Source organism: Arvicola amphibius, chromosome 12, assembly GCF_903992535.2.
Source record: "Arvicola amphibius chromosome 12, mArvAmp1.2, whole genome shotgun sequence".
Classification (NCBI taxonomy): Eukaryota; Metazoa; Chordata; class Mammalia; order Rodentia; family Cricetidae; genus Arvicola; species Arvicola amphibius.
The window spans coordinates 26,569,806-26,584,528 of NC_052058.2; the positions used below are offsets into that span (position 1 = coordinate 26,569,806).

The 14,723-nt window shown below is 43.9% G+C and overlaps 1 protein-coding gene across 1 annotated transcript in view; it reads left to right on the forward strand.

The window, feature by feature from the left end:
- Cacna2d3 (calcium voltage-gated channel auxiliary subunit alpha2delta 3) overlaps positions 1 to 14,723 on the forward strand; it is an 842,461-nt gene that overhangs the window by 262,859 nt on the left and 564,879 nt on the right. The window contains 1 exon segment of the mRNA XM_038350066.1: positions 10,151 to 10,210. Coding sequence (XP_038205994.1) covers positions 10,151 to 10,210 — 60 coding nt within the window.

Consider the following 14,723-nt stretch of genomic DNA (forward strand, 5'->3'; position numbering starts at 1 on the left):
TCCCAGCTAGCCTTCTCTTTTCCATGCAGTCTAGGACCTGAACCCATAGTGTTATGTTGGGGTCTTCCTACCCTAGTTGACATAATATTGTGACTCTTTTATAGAGCTGTGCAGAAGTTTGTTTCCATGGTGATTATAAATCCAAGCAAGTTGACTAGCATGATTAATCACCACAAGTGTGGATTTCGTCACCCAACTGCCACCCCTTTGTCCTTAGTGGCTTCATACTTCCCCACTGCCCCTACCCGTCTTCTAAACTCATTGAACTCTTGCTCTATTCCCTGCCAGTGAGAGATCGGAAAAGAAACCTTTCCTCTATTTCAGCCAGCAGGGATTTCAAACTAGAATAAAAGTCTCCTCTATAGTTGGTAGAACTGAGGGAGCAAAGACCAGGGACATTGCTGCCTCATTTCAGGGACTCAGGAAGTGCTGGTACTAGAATCACAGTGAGCCGTCACCCGTGGTCTCAGCTGTCTGCAGAAGGACACCTGCATGGGTGATTGACAAAAGATGTCCTCCTTCTGCCATTGTAGAGTATTTAACAGGCCCTCATCAGGAGAAACTGACTTTTCTTTTTTCCAGTATCCAAATCTGTCAGGAACCAAAGCTGGAGCCCTGCTGGCCAGGGAGGGGTGGGGCTTGTGTTTAGGTTGTGCTGAAAGCCAAAGGCCGTGACAAGCTCACAGAATGGACCAAATGTAATGGGCTTTATGTCGAAACAACCCCTTTGTTCTTTCTTTCACTACTGACCCCTTTGAGTTTCTATCCCAGCATTGCTACCATGTGAGTTTTAAAGAGTGATTCAAGTTTGGATCTTATCATTTGTCTTTAAGCCCAGTGTCCCTCCTACCGTACAGAGCTGAGGCAGTCTACATGGCTGAATTCAGGGTCCCCTGGAAGACTTACCTTCGGGTATGTCTGTGAGGACATTTCTAAGAATGCTTAATGGAGGAGGAGAGACCTAGGGTGAATGTGGTTGGCACCAGATCATGTGCTGAACTCCATGAACAAATAAGAATGGGAAAAAGGAGGAAGCCAGCTGAGCAGCTGCGTTCCTCTCTCCCTGTCTGCAGGGGCCTCACGTTTCTCCTGCCATGCCTCCGAAGCCACGATGAACTGTCTTCCCAACTCAGAGCCAAGACAAACCCGTCCTTCTTTAAAGTCTTTTGTCATGGTCACTACCTAGCCACCATCTGCATCTTCAGCCCCATTCTCTGTCCTTGCTCCTTGCTCCTCTCTTGCTGTCTTGGTGCCTTGCTCCTTTCCTGCCTGCTCCCCCACCAGAATCCCTCCACACAGCTCAGCAGTTAGGGATCCTCAGCCACTGCCCATCACTTGTCCTGGTCCTTTCATTCTGGCTCACCATCATGTCTTTGAAGACACATCTTATATCATGAGCCATGCCCTGCAGAGTAGCCTGATCCCTGCTGTGGGTCTCTTAGAAAGGCAACCTCTTTACACTTGGTTTCCCTGTGTGTGAACTTGAGACGATCATGGGTTTCCTTTCAGGGGACAGTGGCGAGACTTACCTGGAGTCCTCGACTGGGGTTCTGAGGACAGGTTGGTGCATAGGTCAGGAAACGTGGAGCTCTGTGTTGGTCAACTGTTGGCACGCTGTGTGGTCCTCCCGTTCACAACCGCGCTGGCTGTGCTTGTTCTCCTGTTGTCACTGTGAATGCTCCATCATCATCAGTCACCACCGCCATCAGCATCATCATCTTCTGTGGCCGCAACAGTATCAACAACAGCAGAAAAAGCTAGCATGAGTGGGCACTTACTATCTGTCACAGCCTAGATTCAAATTCCTGTTTTGTGACCCCAGAGCCAGCTTTTGAGGTCAAGACAACATACTTCCCTCCACAAAAAGCAAAGGGGGAATTTTGAACAGCTTTTGCCCATCCCAGATTTAATTCAGTCTGCCTTGAGAAGGCGAAGTCTGAGTCATCCTGGATGTTGTTGTGGCGAAATGACCCGTTGACTTCCTAACCTTAGGTGGTTCTGGTGGCTCAGGGCTGCCTGCCACACACGCTGGGCATCCATCAAAGGAGTTTGCTTTGTCCAACAGCTTAATCCCCGTGTTCCTGTCATGGGGAGGATATCAGTCAGACCTTTCAATCTATTCCATTTTCAGCCTCACTGATCACAGATTTTCCCAGTGGAGCTGAAAAAGGGAGTGGAGGGCTCTTAAAGGCAGCACAGAAGGAGCAGGTGTACAGCCTTGTGTTTCTGAACACGAGCTTTGGAGTCCTTTCCCTGGCGGTAGAATTAGCTTTCATGTAACCTCCATGTAACTGTGAACTGGAGGCCCTCCTCCAAGTGTTGTCTGAGAGCCAGCTGTGGGAGGCGCCGACACTGTAGCTTCCTCCCTCCAGTCAAGCTGTTTTCTGCTGGGAAATCGTGTTTCTTCTGAACGCTTTCTTCATAGTCTCTCGTGCCTGCGTGGAATCCTTGAAGAGTATTCTGTTCATATTTCCCTCATGTACATACCCACACCGCTGTGCAGCGTGAACATGGTCTTGCTCCAGCTTATCAGAGAAACGCAAAGCCAAAGCCATGCAGATTCATCCAGTGCCAAACAGCGCATGAGCAGGAAGCCTGTATTCAGACCCTTGTCCTTGGAATTCGAGGCCAGTTTTTTTTTGGGGGGGGGGGGTTTCGAGACAGGGTTTCTCTGTAGCTTTGGAGCCTGTCCTGGAACTAGCTCTTGTAGACCAGGCTGGTCTCGAACTCACAGAGATCCGCCTGCCTCTGCCTCCCGAGTGCTGGGATTAAAGGCGTGCGCCACCGCCGCCCGGCTCGAGGCCAGTTTTTAAAAATGGTCCAGAAGCTGCCAAGATCTGTTTCTTGAGGTCCTACACAGTGTTTGATGAGGTTCTGGTTATTTGATGGGTTCTTAAGAAATACTTGTTTATAAACTGTACTTGCCCCTTGTTACCTTGGCTGTTATTCACCTGATCATGGGACAGATGCTCCCTTTTCCCTTGTTGGTTGGGCACTAGCTTCAGTGCTCTGCTGTTGGGGTTCTAGCTGTCACCTCAAGGAAGCCTAGGGAGGGTTGTAATGAAGAGTGGGATAGGATTTTATCCACCAATGTCAGATCACAGGAAAAGACCCTTTCTTCTCGTTGTGGAAACAAATGGCTGTTCTTCAGACCATGCTCTCACCTCTCCTTGCCTACCCTTGTGGGAAGGTCCAGATAGTTCTGGTGGATTGGATATGGCACATGTACACCTGAACCCCAGATCTTTGGCAGTGGGAGACAGGAGGATCACTGGAGTTTACAGGTCACTAGCCTGGCTCCACATTCAGTGTGAGATTCAATCTCAAAAGAATGAGATGGAGAAGAAATTCAAAAGGATGACCCCACCAAGGACCCTGGGCAATAAAAGAGAAGGGGTCCAATCTTGACTTGCCCTCTAATCAGACTTATGCTTATTTTAAATATCACCATAGATAGAACCTTCATCCAGTAACTGATAGAGGCAGAGGCAGAGACCCTCACGGGAGTACTGGACTGAGCTCCCAAAGTCCAGTTGAAGAGAGGGAAGAGTGAGAATATGAGCAAAGATGGTAAGATCATGATGGGTTCATCTACTAAAACAGTTGCCTGAGCTAATGGGAGCTCACCAACTCCAGCTGGACTGGGAAGGAACAAACATAGGACCAAACTAGTTCCTCTGAATGTGTTTGACAGTTGCATGGCTGGGGCAGACTGAGGGGCCACTACAGTGGCACCAGGAATTGTCCCTACTGTATGTACTGGCTTTTTAGGATCCTATTCTTTTTGGATGTATACCTTGCTCAGCCTAGATATAGTAGGGAGGGCCTTGGACCTTCCACAAGGCAATGTGCCTTACCCTCTCTGAGGATTAGATGGGGGTGGGGTGGGAAGGTATGTGGAGGGAATGGGAAGAGGGGAGGAAATGGGAACTTGGATTGGTATTTTTTTTTTTTTTAAAAAAAAAAAGTCTAATAAATTTTAAAAAGGAATGAGCTGGAGAGTGATAGGTCAGAGCACCCAGCATTCTTCTCTGGCCTCTGAACATACATGTGCAGACTCAGATGCCTTCATATACATGTACACATATGCCACACACATGTACCATGCTCACATACATACACACAAACAGAGTTTGTTATCCACAGAGGAAATACCCGAGTCATCTCAGCCAAAGGGCCCAGAGTGGACTCGTCTAGTTTTCCATCTGAATAGCCTTGACGTTGATGGGCAAGCCTAAGACACATCCAGGGGCCCAGTAGAAAGTCATTCTTTAAATACCAAATCCTTTGGGAAAAGGGGCTTGGGCTAGTGCTTAATACTGTCTTTCCTTCCCCCCCTTCCCCAGGCCCCCGGGTTCTTTGTGCACAGTTGGGCTGCCCCCATCTTTCACAGCTTAGCGAATGCCACACTTGAGCAAATGCAGCCCGACACGTTGAATGAAATGGTCTTAGTTTAGAAATTGACCATGTTGATAACAGGTTATTAATTTAATCAGCCTCAAGTTGATAACAGGTACCTCCTGTGGAAACAAAGATAATTTGCTATTGATTGTGATCCTGTCTCCTGATGGAAACCCTGGGCTTATTGTGTCCTGTAAAAAGCCCCTACACAGCCTTCCACAGTGTGAAGCAGGCAGGAAATGGGAGGTATGATGGCGGGGAGGATTACTCCACGAGGCACACTGGAGAGGTGTGTCTGGCCCATTGTTCTGGTACCCGCTTCCTCTGGAAACCTTATAGATGAGCTTTTTAAATCCACTTTGAAATGTTTGCCGTTTGTGGAGCAGAAGCGAGCTCTGTGGCTTTCAGGCAGAAGGTCATTTTATACAAAATGTTCATTCGTGTGCAACAAAGCTTATTCCTTCTACAGGAACAAAAGAGATAATGAAGCCTTCTTCCAAGCTGTTTTTCTCCGAAGAGCAATCTTCCTGATAGTTAGTGATTTCTCCTTGCTTCTTCTATTGGAATTGAAAAGTAAAAACATTTGTATCAATAAAGATTACAGAATATGATTAGGCCCCCAGATATGATTTTAACTGTGGCCACAGGATAGTGGTGGGAAGCAGTGAAGCCCTGACTGGCTTCTGCTTCTTGCCTTTGTCAATCTTTCTAGATTCATCCCTTTGTTGTTTAGCCAAATATGCGGGCTTTGTTTGGGTTTTGACTAATATATGTTTCCAAAATACTGCCTTACCCCCAAAGTCCCGTCATCTTAGACATTGCCTTGGTATCTGTCTTTCTTCTGAATGTTTCCAGTTCTTAAGAGCTTGAATCTTGCTGTTTCTGGCACAGGTCCTTGCCTTCCTCGTAACATTCTTCTCCCTTTATCTGTAAGAAACCATTTCCCCGTGTACCCCTTCTGTGAACCTAGAGAGCTAGGAAGTGCTTTTCAAGACCCGTGGGGAAGAATTTCAGCACCAGCAGGAAGGAAAATGTAAATTTGAATATTTTGCTTAGCATTTTTCAATGTAATGGTCTGTGTGTGTGTGTGTGTGTGTGTGTGGTATGTTGTGTGTCATATGTGTTTGTGTTTGGTACATGCACATGAGTGTTCAGGTGTTGACACCAGTTCATGCTTATTCTGAAGCCAGAGCAGGGCCATCACGTGTCTTTCTGTATCAGGCTCTTCTGGATTTCCGTGAGTAAGGTCTCTCACTGAACTAGAAGCCCACTGTTTAGGCTTCGCTGCTCAGACAATGAGCTCCTACAATCTGCCTGTCTCTGCTTTCTAATGCTGGGATTATATGTATGCACAGATATGCTTGGACTTTTATGTGCATGCTGGGGATTTCAACTCAGGTCCTCAGGCTTGCTGAGCAAGTAACCTTACCATCTGAGCTGTCTCCTCAACTTCTGTAATGATTCTTAAATGGATTGTGACTCTTGATGTAAGATAGAAGTGTCCCATACATCTCAGGATAAATCAATCTCGTAAAATGACTTCTGATGTACTAACAACCCTTAAGGAAGATCGAGAAATGTCATTTTATTTCTGGGAGCTTTTGGTTTTGAAGTACATGACTTTGAGAAACCTGGATCTCCACAGGCCTCAAACTAGGAGCCATTCCCACGTCACGTTCAAAGCCCTCCCATTTCCCACATTGCTGGCAGTCTTGGTTCTGAGTACACAGTGATGGACAAAGACTGTAATTCTTCAAACCCTAGCACCTAAAACAAGATTCGCAGGATCTAGGGGAAGAAGAAAATGAACCGTGCCATTCTAGAAGCAGCGGTGCCTGTGATTGCTGCCTTGATGACTCCATGTTTCCCCCTGTAAATCGAGCTTGTGTTGCTCTGACAGAATAGACACCTGGCCTCAGTGTTAATGACAGCTCACGGGCTGTGTCTGCCCCAGTTATCACTGTAGCCCAAATCCAGGCTAAGGATTATAGGTTTTTCTTCTTAGTCACTGTAGTTGAATTCCAACCTTATTTGAGGAAGAATTCATTTTTATATGGAATTCGAGCCTTCATATAAGTATGAAATGTATCATTGCGAAATGTTAAACAAAACCCACTAAATATATGAACTGTTTTGAAATCTTTGTTAAAATCAAGCATCACATTATAGCAGCTTTTACAGCACAGGGCTTTTAGCTTTAACAGGGGGAATAAAAATAGTTCTTTGCTGTTCCATATGGTTTTTATATGACTGTTTTGCTTTAAGGGTTTTCATCTGTAATTGTCTCTCCCCAACTCTGGGGATTTTCAGGAACGTTTATTTTTTTCATTTGTACACAATTTGTTCCTGCTGGTCCTGTCAGCGGGAGTCCATAGTAAAGTCCTTTGGAGTTAGCGTCAAGGTTCCATCCCCTTTCCTGACTTTCCCTGGACATCCTGTACTTTCTTTTCATCCCGTCTTAAGCCAAAATAACCAGGAACAAAAGAAAAAAATAGACAACAACAGCAAAACCCCATTTTCTTCTTATCCGATTTTCCCGGTGACTCCTCTGCTCTGCCTTCTGGACCATCGTAGAAAGGTTGGCCTCTGTGAGGTCGTTACTTCTGGCCTTGATATAAGTGTTTGGGGAGGAAATGGGAGCTGGTGCTTTCTGTGGTGTTGTAGAGATGCACACACATGGTCCCTGTCACAAGAAGTGAGATGTGATGTCCACTGAAATGCTTTAAAAATGCTTTAATGTCCCCATTGTCCCCTTGGCAGCTTTGCCTTCATTGCAGCTATAAATACTGTCCACGGCCCATGGCCTCTAGTGTTTCTTATTTATAGGGATGGTTCTTGTTTGTATTTGTTTCACTAAAATGGAAGAGTTATGTAGAAATATAAAAAACGAGTGCAAGGTGGCTTGCCTCAGGAATTACCGCCATTTAGCCAGCAGGTGCTTTGTCTGAGGACGAGTGTGCACACCCGGCTATATGACTGCCGTTTTTAGAGAGCAGAGAGATGCTTTGTCTTCGAGGAGGGAAAGGGAAAGTTGGGGCCTCCGCTTCTGTTTTCTTTACCTCAAAGCTCAGGCTGGAGTCTTCAAAGCCTTTTTTAAACTTCCAGCATTCAATTTTAATTAAAAACCACATTCAATTCTATAATCCTGTCTGCCAATTCAAAAGGGAAATTCACATAAGAGAAAATTAACTTATTTTTATTAAAATCTCACCGCCTTTCTAATAGATATAATAGAGAAGCTGCTCTCCCCAGGCTCTGTGGCCATTCCTTACATAATATTAGCAAATTTAATAGATTTTTTTTCTTCCCTGTAAGTGATAATCAAACTTACTTTTTAAACTCATCTCATTTGACTTGGGTGATAAGGATATTTGCTCAGGAGAGAGATGCTATAGGCTCTCCATGGCTACATACCAGAACTTGAAGTCAAATGGTCTCGACTGTGTTAGGTAAAGATGAATTTCTTTTTATTTTATTAACCATAAGAACTTCTTTACCTCGGGCTCAATTTCCATAAACAATGGGCACACAATACCCTCCTTGAGTACCATTTTATATAGGAAGGGTCGCATGTCCTTTGTTCTTCCTCCAAGGCCTGTAGGTATCAAGATGCTGGTTTTCATGACTCTTGGGAGCAGCATCGGAGTCTGTTCTTGCAGTCTGATTCCTCTACATTCCCCCAGAAAATGTAAGTCTGCTTTCGTTAGCCCCAGCAGGCAGGCGGAGTAGTCCTGCATCTGGCTGTGGGGCAGGAGCATCCTTCAATTCCGAGCCTTGTCCTAAGTCACTTGCCATGAAGAGTGGTGGGCAGCTACTGTTTGATCCTCTTCTCTTGAGACAATAATGGGAAAATATCTCTGAGGATTAAATTTTTTAGAGGCACGTGACAATTTAACTTGAAAATGAACAGGAAAGCTTTGATCAGAAGAATTAGACTCTCAACACTCTTTGCTGTCAGCACAGAATGGGTGTTCCTGCTCTTTTCAGCAGTAATACAGCAGGGTCCAGTTGTTTCTCCAGGGTGTTGCCTCCTGTGCCGGAGCCTTGAATGGCAGTGTTTCTCGCAGAAATACATTTCATGTTATGCTCTACATGAACACTAAAAGCTATGGATACATATGTATCATATACATGGCATGCATGTATACATGGACAGACTATGTTAGACATGAAATGTATACAGTCCATGTTATGTAACATAGGAATTAATGTTATATGGGATGCTACACTTATGCATATTGGTACATTCATTCTTATGTAGAATAAATGCTATATGTGAAATATTCTTCATGTATTCTTTCAGTTTACACATTTCCATCTTGTTTTCTTATTTGTCCGTCATAAACTACTTTATTGTTTTATTCTGTTCCAATTCATTGCTTGTTTCAGTATTACTTTACAGTTATTGTGAAGTTTTGTTTTGTCAGGTTTTTTTTTTTTTTTGATCATTTAGATGTTCCAGTGATTTCCCCCCTGGGCTCTCCATGTGCTTAGATGCCATTAAACATCTCTTAAAGGTGTTTAAGTAAACAAGTGCTCAAAATGCATGAGTGGTTTTGTTAATGTAAGTGTAAAGTCCTGCATAATATCTACATATGAATCTCCTCATGGAAAGGATTCCATGCTACATCCTTAGCAATTCTAAGTCTGTTACAAAGATGAAAAGGAAAAGCTCTCATAGGCATAGGCTCTTCTATTATTCCTGTCACTCATCTGTCACAGTGCATGAAGATACATTTACAGATTGCACACTGTGATCGCAGGAGATGGCAAGCTACTCCGACTGGGACAGTTCTGGGAAGATTACCATCCAGCCAAACCTCAGGGCAGTGTGCCCAGACACTTCTTATTCTTTCTTCATTTTCTGTCTCTTACTACTTCAGTCCTATGTCTCTCTTCTCTAAGGATTTTCATGTCTTACAGTGAAAATACATATGTACCCAGAGAGATGAATGAGACCTGAGAAATCCTGGAGATTTCTCGAGGCCCCCAGGGTGAGGCAGAATGTGAAATGGGTACTGTTTTCAGTCTGTGGTGCCCAGATTCCAGCAACAGCAGTGGCACCTGGAGGGAGCTCCTGTTCAATACATGAGTGGCCCACTCAGAGCATCTGTTTGGGTGGGTCCTGGGTAGGACCTTAAATTTTTCAATTTTAGCAAGTTCCCTGGTGAGACCAATGCTGCCAAAGCAGGCACTATACGTGGCTGTGGTTTTCTGGGGTTTGAGTATTAATTTAATCTCAATGATTGCCTTATTGAGATGCTTATTATCAGAATAGCATTGGCATATAATAAAATGAAAATAACTATCTCCTGGTAATGATGTATCAGAACTAAAGCAGAAAGAATTGGAGTTCAATGATTAAGGTAATGAAAATAAGAATTCTTTCCCAAGCCAGTGGGGAAGATTCTAAATCAATGAGAATTGGGTCCATAAAAACTCAATAAATCTTGATGAAGGACCTTTGCTACCTAAGTTATACCATTTCTAGGTAAATTTTGGATCCTCATTGGGAATTAAATGCCAGGGTCTGAATGCATGCATATTTATTTTAGGAGACATATTTAGATAATGGAGGCAGGAACTAAACTTTGACTGTGATAGAATGTTCTTCTATGTCATGGAAGCGGTAATGTCTACCAATGAGGTGAACCATCCCTTTCAGATGGGAAATCGTCCTAGTCTTTCCATACTGTGTGTGGAGTCTAGGCCACACTCCTGATTCTGATTATTGCTTTATGTTTTCCAGCGGCTTGTGGAGGCTGCAGAAGAAGCACATCTGAAACATGAATTTGATGCTGACTTGCAGGTAACTGACTTTACTTTGAGTTAAATTGTTGGTGTGTTTCAGTGACTGGAGAGAAATGCTTTGGGAGGATGGTACCAAGTTGGCACAGATAGCCTCCTTCTTGTTGGGAAAGAGTAGCAATCATTGATCTTGCTCTCTCAGTGGCAATTCTAGCAGATCTTGTCACACCCACATGTATACCAGATTTCGGTAAAATTTTCCTGATGTGGGGGATGAGTTATATCAGTAAATTAATGGTAATTGTTAGGGTTTGCAATGGTAAAGTGATAGAATGTTGGCTATCCAAGGCTGTATTTCCCAGCAGGTGTCTGGGTTATGAGTGACTGGAAGCCATGTCGAGATGGATTTGTCCTTGAACCAGTTGTTAAAGAATCTTATGCTATGACATTAAGTCATTCATATTTATTGTAGTAGAACTCGCACCTGTGGCAGACTGATTGGAAAGGATTTAGGTCTTCATATAAAATAAACGTATTAGCAAAGACAAGTGAGCAGAAAGAAAAACCCACCTTTTGGGTCCCTTGAAGGTATTTATCTGAACTGTTTTTGTACCTTTACTTCACTGCAAAAAGACAAACAGAAGGAGAAGTCTTACTTTTTAGGTCTGCTCTTTGCTAAAAAAAAAAAAAAAAAAAAAAAAAAATCTCTCTGAGTGGTGTGTGTTCCCAATCAGGAATTTAGTGTTTATTTTGCAATATTTTCATTTATATGGAAAAATATAAAGAGAAACACAAATCTTAAAGTCTTAAAAATGGTATCTTAAAGCAGCTTTGGTTTGTGTCTCTTTCTCCCGGCGGCGCTAAAATGGGGAGACAGATGCATGGGTAACAAAAGGGATTATTTGCAAATGATCGTCAAGGGTTAAGGTACACCCGCCATGAACTTCAGGCCAGCGGAAGCTGCAGGAAGAAGAAAGTTCCAGACGCCAGAGGGAATGGCTACAGGGAGATGGCATCTGCTAGAACAGTACAGTTAGTCACAGTGAGCAGACGAAGGTGGCCTCCAGGGGCAAGCAGACCCCTACGGGTTTACTGGGCTTTCTTCTTGTCCCGTGTTGAAGACTGTAGGTTGGTGTTGAGATTCCTGAGTCATTAAGTGGGTAGGAGAAGGTTGAGGATGGGTCCGGAAAATATCTAGGGCGTGAGCAGGGCATCACTGTTAGCTACAGCACAGATCCTAAAAAAGCAGGCAAAAATGTAGACAAGGGTAGGGAACCCCAGGGGGTGGGTGGAGAAGCAGCAGGAGGCACATTCCTGAGTGTAAAGATGGCAAGACCCTGTGGAATGCATGGCCAGTGGGGTGCTGCTGCCTTCCTGTTGGAATCCTGGTGCCTTTTCAGAGAGTTTCAGTTGGAAATAACAGAACCTCAGATCAACGTAAATCTGTGGATAGCGATTAAGGGAAGCATCTGGAGCTACTGTGATGGCTCAGTGGGCAAAGGTGATGCCACCAAGTCTGACAGCTTGAGCTCCATCTCCAGACCCCAGGTGACAGAAAGAGAGAATCAGTTCCTTCAGGTTGTCCTCTGACCTCCACGTACACACTATGGCATTGATGTGACTCCAACCCTACCCTGAAAATAAAAAACGAATTCTAATCCATTTCTTTCCAAAACAAAGTAAAATAACCCAGTGGTATGCTTCAATAAATGCACAGGTGTGTAATTAGATACATCTTAAAGAATGGAGTAAAGTCTCTCATAGTAAAAGTTAACTAATACATATGGATGTGGCACAAATTCTAATTGGTCTTAAAAACAAAAACCCAGAGTCAGATATTAGGGGGTGAAAGCGGAAAGATTAGAGAAACAGAGCAGCCAGCTCTTAGCTCTGTAAGTCCTCCAACTGAATGGGGTATCCTGTCTCTCTACAAGTCCTCAGACTGAATGTTTAGAGTTCCTTTCTCCTCCTGCCTATTGTTCTCCCTCTGCCCAGCCATATCCCTTCCTGACTCCACCTCTCTAGTGCTGGGATTAAAGGCATGTGACTCCCAAATACTGGAATTAAAGGTGTGAGTCACCGCTGCCTGGCCTCTATGGCTAACTAGTGGCTAGCCCCACACTCTGATCTTCAGGCAAGCTTTATTCGTTACAGCACAGACAAAATCTCACCACATAGAGAGGAAATAATGGAGATAAAGAATGATTGCTTAAGACAGGGATCTTCAATGGATGTTAAACTGGTGGGCAAGCCTTGAGAAAGCAAGGCATTAACAATGGCAGTATTTTAATGATGTTAAGTAAGCAGCACCTGTACTATATAGAAGCCTGCTCCAGATGTGATGACCCGGAAAGAGTCCATTATCAGGCATGTGATGAGTGACTCTCTAGTGATTCGGGTCACATGTTATCCGGATGTTATCCAGAACAAAAGCCTTAGCACCAGGTAACTATAGACTGTGGGGCACGGTGCAGAATTACTCTCTGGGCTTCTCTTTAAAAATGACAAGCTCAAGAAAGAAAACTTTGAGGGCTTTTTTTTTTCTAAGTTAGTAGAGATTGAGGATCCAGGACAATAGAATGGATGTGTGATTCAGAATGGGGTATCGCGCTAGAGAGATTTGAATGCAGGCTGTGTATCGGATAGTAATAATGTGTTACTGTTGACTGGTCTGGGTTTTGTGTGACCCCTTTGCCATGGTTCTGCTTTTTCCTGGAGTGAGATTTGGACTCACAAGTAGGGATGTGTTTGCAGTCGGAAATCAGAGCTCTTCGGGAAAATCTGGCACGCTTGTCTCTGATGTTTACATTCAGTTTTATTCTGAAGCCTGTTCTCAATGAAGCTTAGGTGGGCTGGTGCTGTGGAGAGGTCAGCAGGATTGCTTGCAGGGTTTGTAGATTCTTCAGCAGCAGCGCTTAGGGTGTTCAGGGAGATGCTGAGGGAGGGGTGCTCTTTTGTAGTGTATGAAGCTATTGTTACCTTCCCAGACCATTCTGGGTTCCTATGGCAGCTGTAAAATGACATTCTGCAGAGGGACAGCTGACTCTTCTGGTCAAGTGTGGTACCCTGAACACAAATGAAGCATGGAGATCTCTCAACAAACAACCAAAAGACACCACGAAAACCAGCCCCTCCCTTCTTTTCTGTGAGAGGTCCTGCATGGCCTCTTCCTTCACTTTTTCTTTGTGTGAGCGGAGAAACTAGGAGAGGGCACCAGTGTCATCTAAACATGAGAAGATGCTGCAGTAATCTTCTGGTATTATGGAATGCCATTTGCTATCCAGACCTCAGACCTTGTTGAAATCTCAGGGGCAGAGCAAACCAGGTGCTCTTTGATTGAAGCCTGTAAAACAGAGGCCTTTGATAGCTGGGGTGCTCCGGAGCATCTGTGTGCTCAGAAGAAAGCTTCAAAGCTGCTGAAAATCTGATGCTATTGAGTGAGAGTCTGTTAACAGCTGGGTGTCAGCCGGTGGCTATTACGAGGTAGCAGGCTTGAGCACCGGCTTAGAGTTTATTGCTCTGATGGTCCATTAGAGCTGATCAATTGTTAATCTGGGCACTGCTGACCTTTCTGTGACCCTGCCAGAGGATTGTTTTTTATAAAAAACAAAAAACAAAAACAAAAAACAAACAAAAATAAAACATCCAAACCTCTGCTACATCCGCTCACTATGTTGTAACACCAGGAAGGACCTTGTACCTCTAGTGCCAGAGAGAAGTCTATTTTCATTTAGGAAAAAATAATAACTAGTTTTGTGACATTTCCTAAACTGCAGAGTTTCAAATTTCAGAGTTCTTAGATTCTTCATTCCCCTGTAGGAAAAGAGGTGATATTTATGCTCTGGACTCATTTTAGATAGCAGCTTTGTGACTGTGCTCATTCCAAACTGTAAAAGTGAAAAGAATATTATTTGCTGGTAGACTCATTAGGAGGTAGCCCTGCCCAAATAGCTTTATTATGAGGGTTCTGTGGGCCCTCTGTAAGGGGTCCTAGCTGAGCCGCTATATTGTTAGCATTTAAAAACTATGTGGAGGTTTGAAACAAAAACACAGAATCTGTTGTGTGTGTGAACAACCTAAAGTACACAGCTCTCTTGAGGATGTAGAGCTGCCTGGCCTTTGTGGAATGGGTAACCTTTTTATGGCCACAAAGTTTGCCCTTTGACTTGTTCCTGTGTACGGCTGCCTGTGGGTTCTAGATTGCTCTCCTCTTTGTCTAGTTTTTATTCCCCTAAGTCTCCATGAGTAACAATTGGTAATAATTGATGTGCAGAGACTCTTCAGCCATGACATCTTCCCTTTACAATTTTCATTTCCTTTTTGTTTTCTTTTAACTTTCTTTTTATTTATTCTAGGTGTCTTTCACATCATGCGTCTCGATCCCATTCATTTCCTGTCCCTGTGTAGCTGCCCCCTCCCCCAAGCCCCTAGATAAAATTTAAGAGAAAGAAGAAAATAGAAAGGAAAAGAGGGGTGTGTCTGTGAAATCTCTTCATGGAAGCTGTAGTGTGGCATAGTGAGCCATGCAGTAAACCCTTTTGTTCATATATCTTTACTTGCAAGTGTTCATTGCA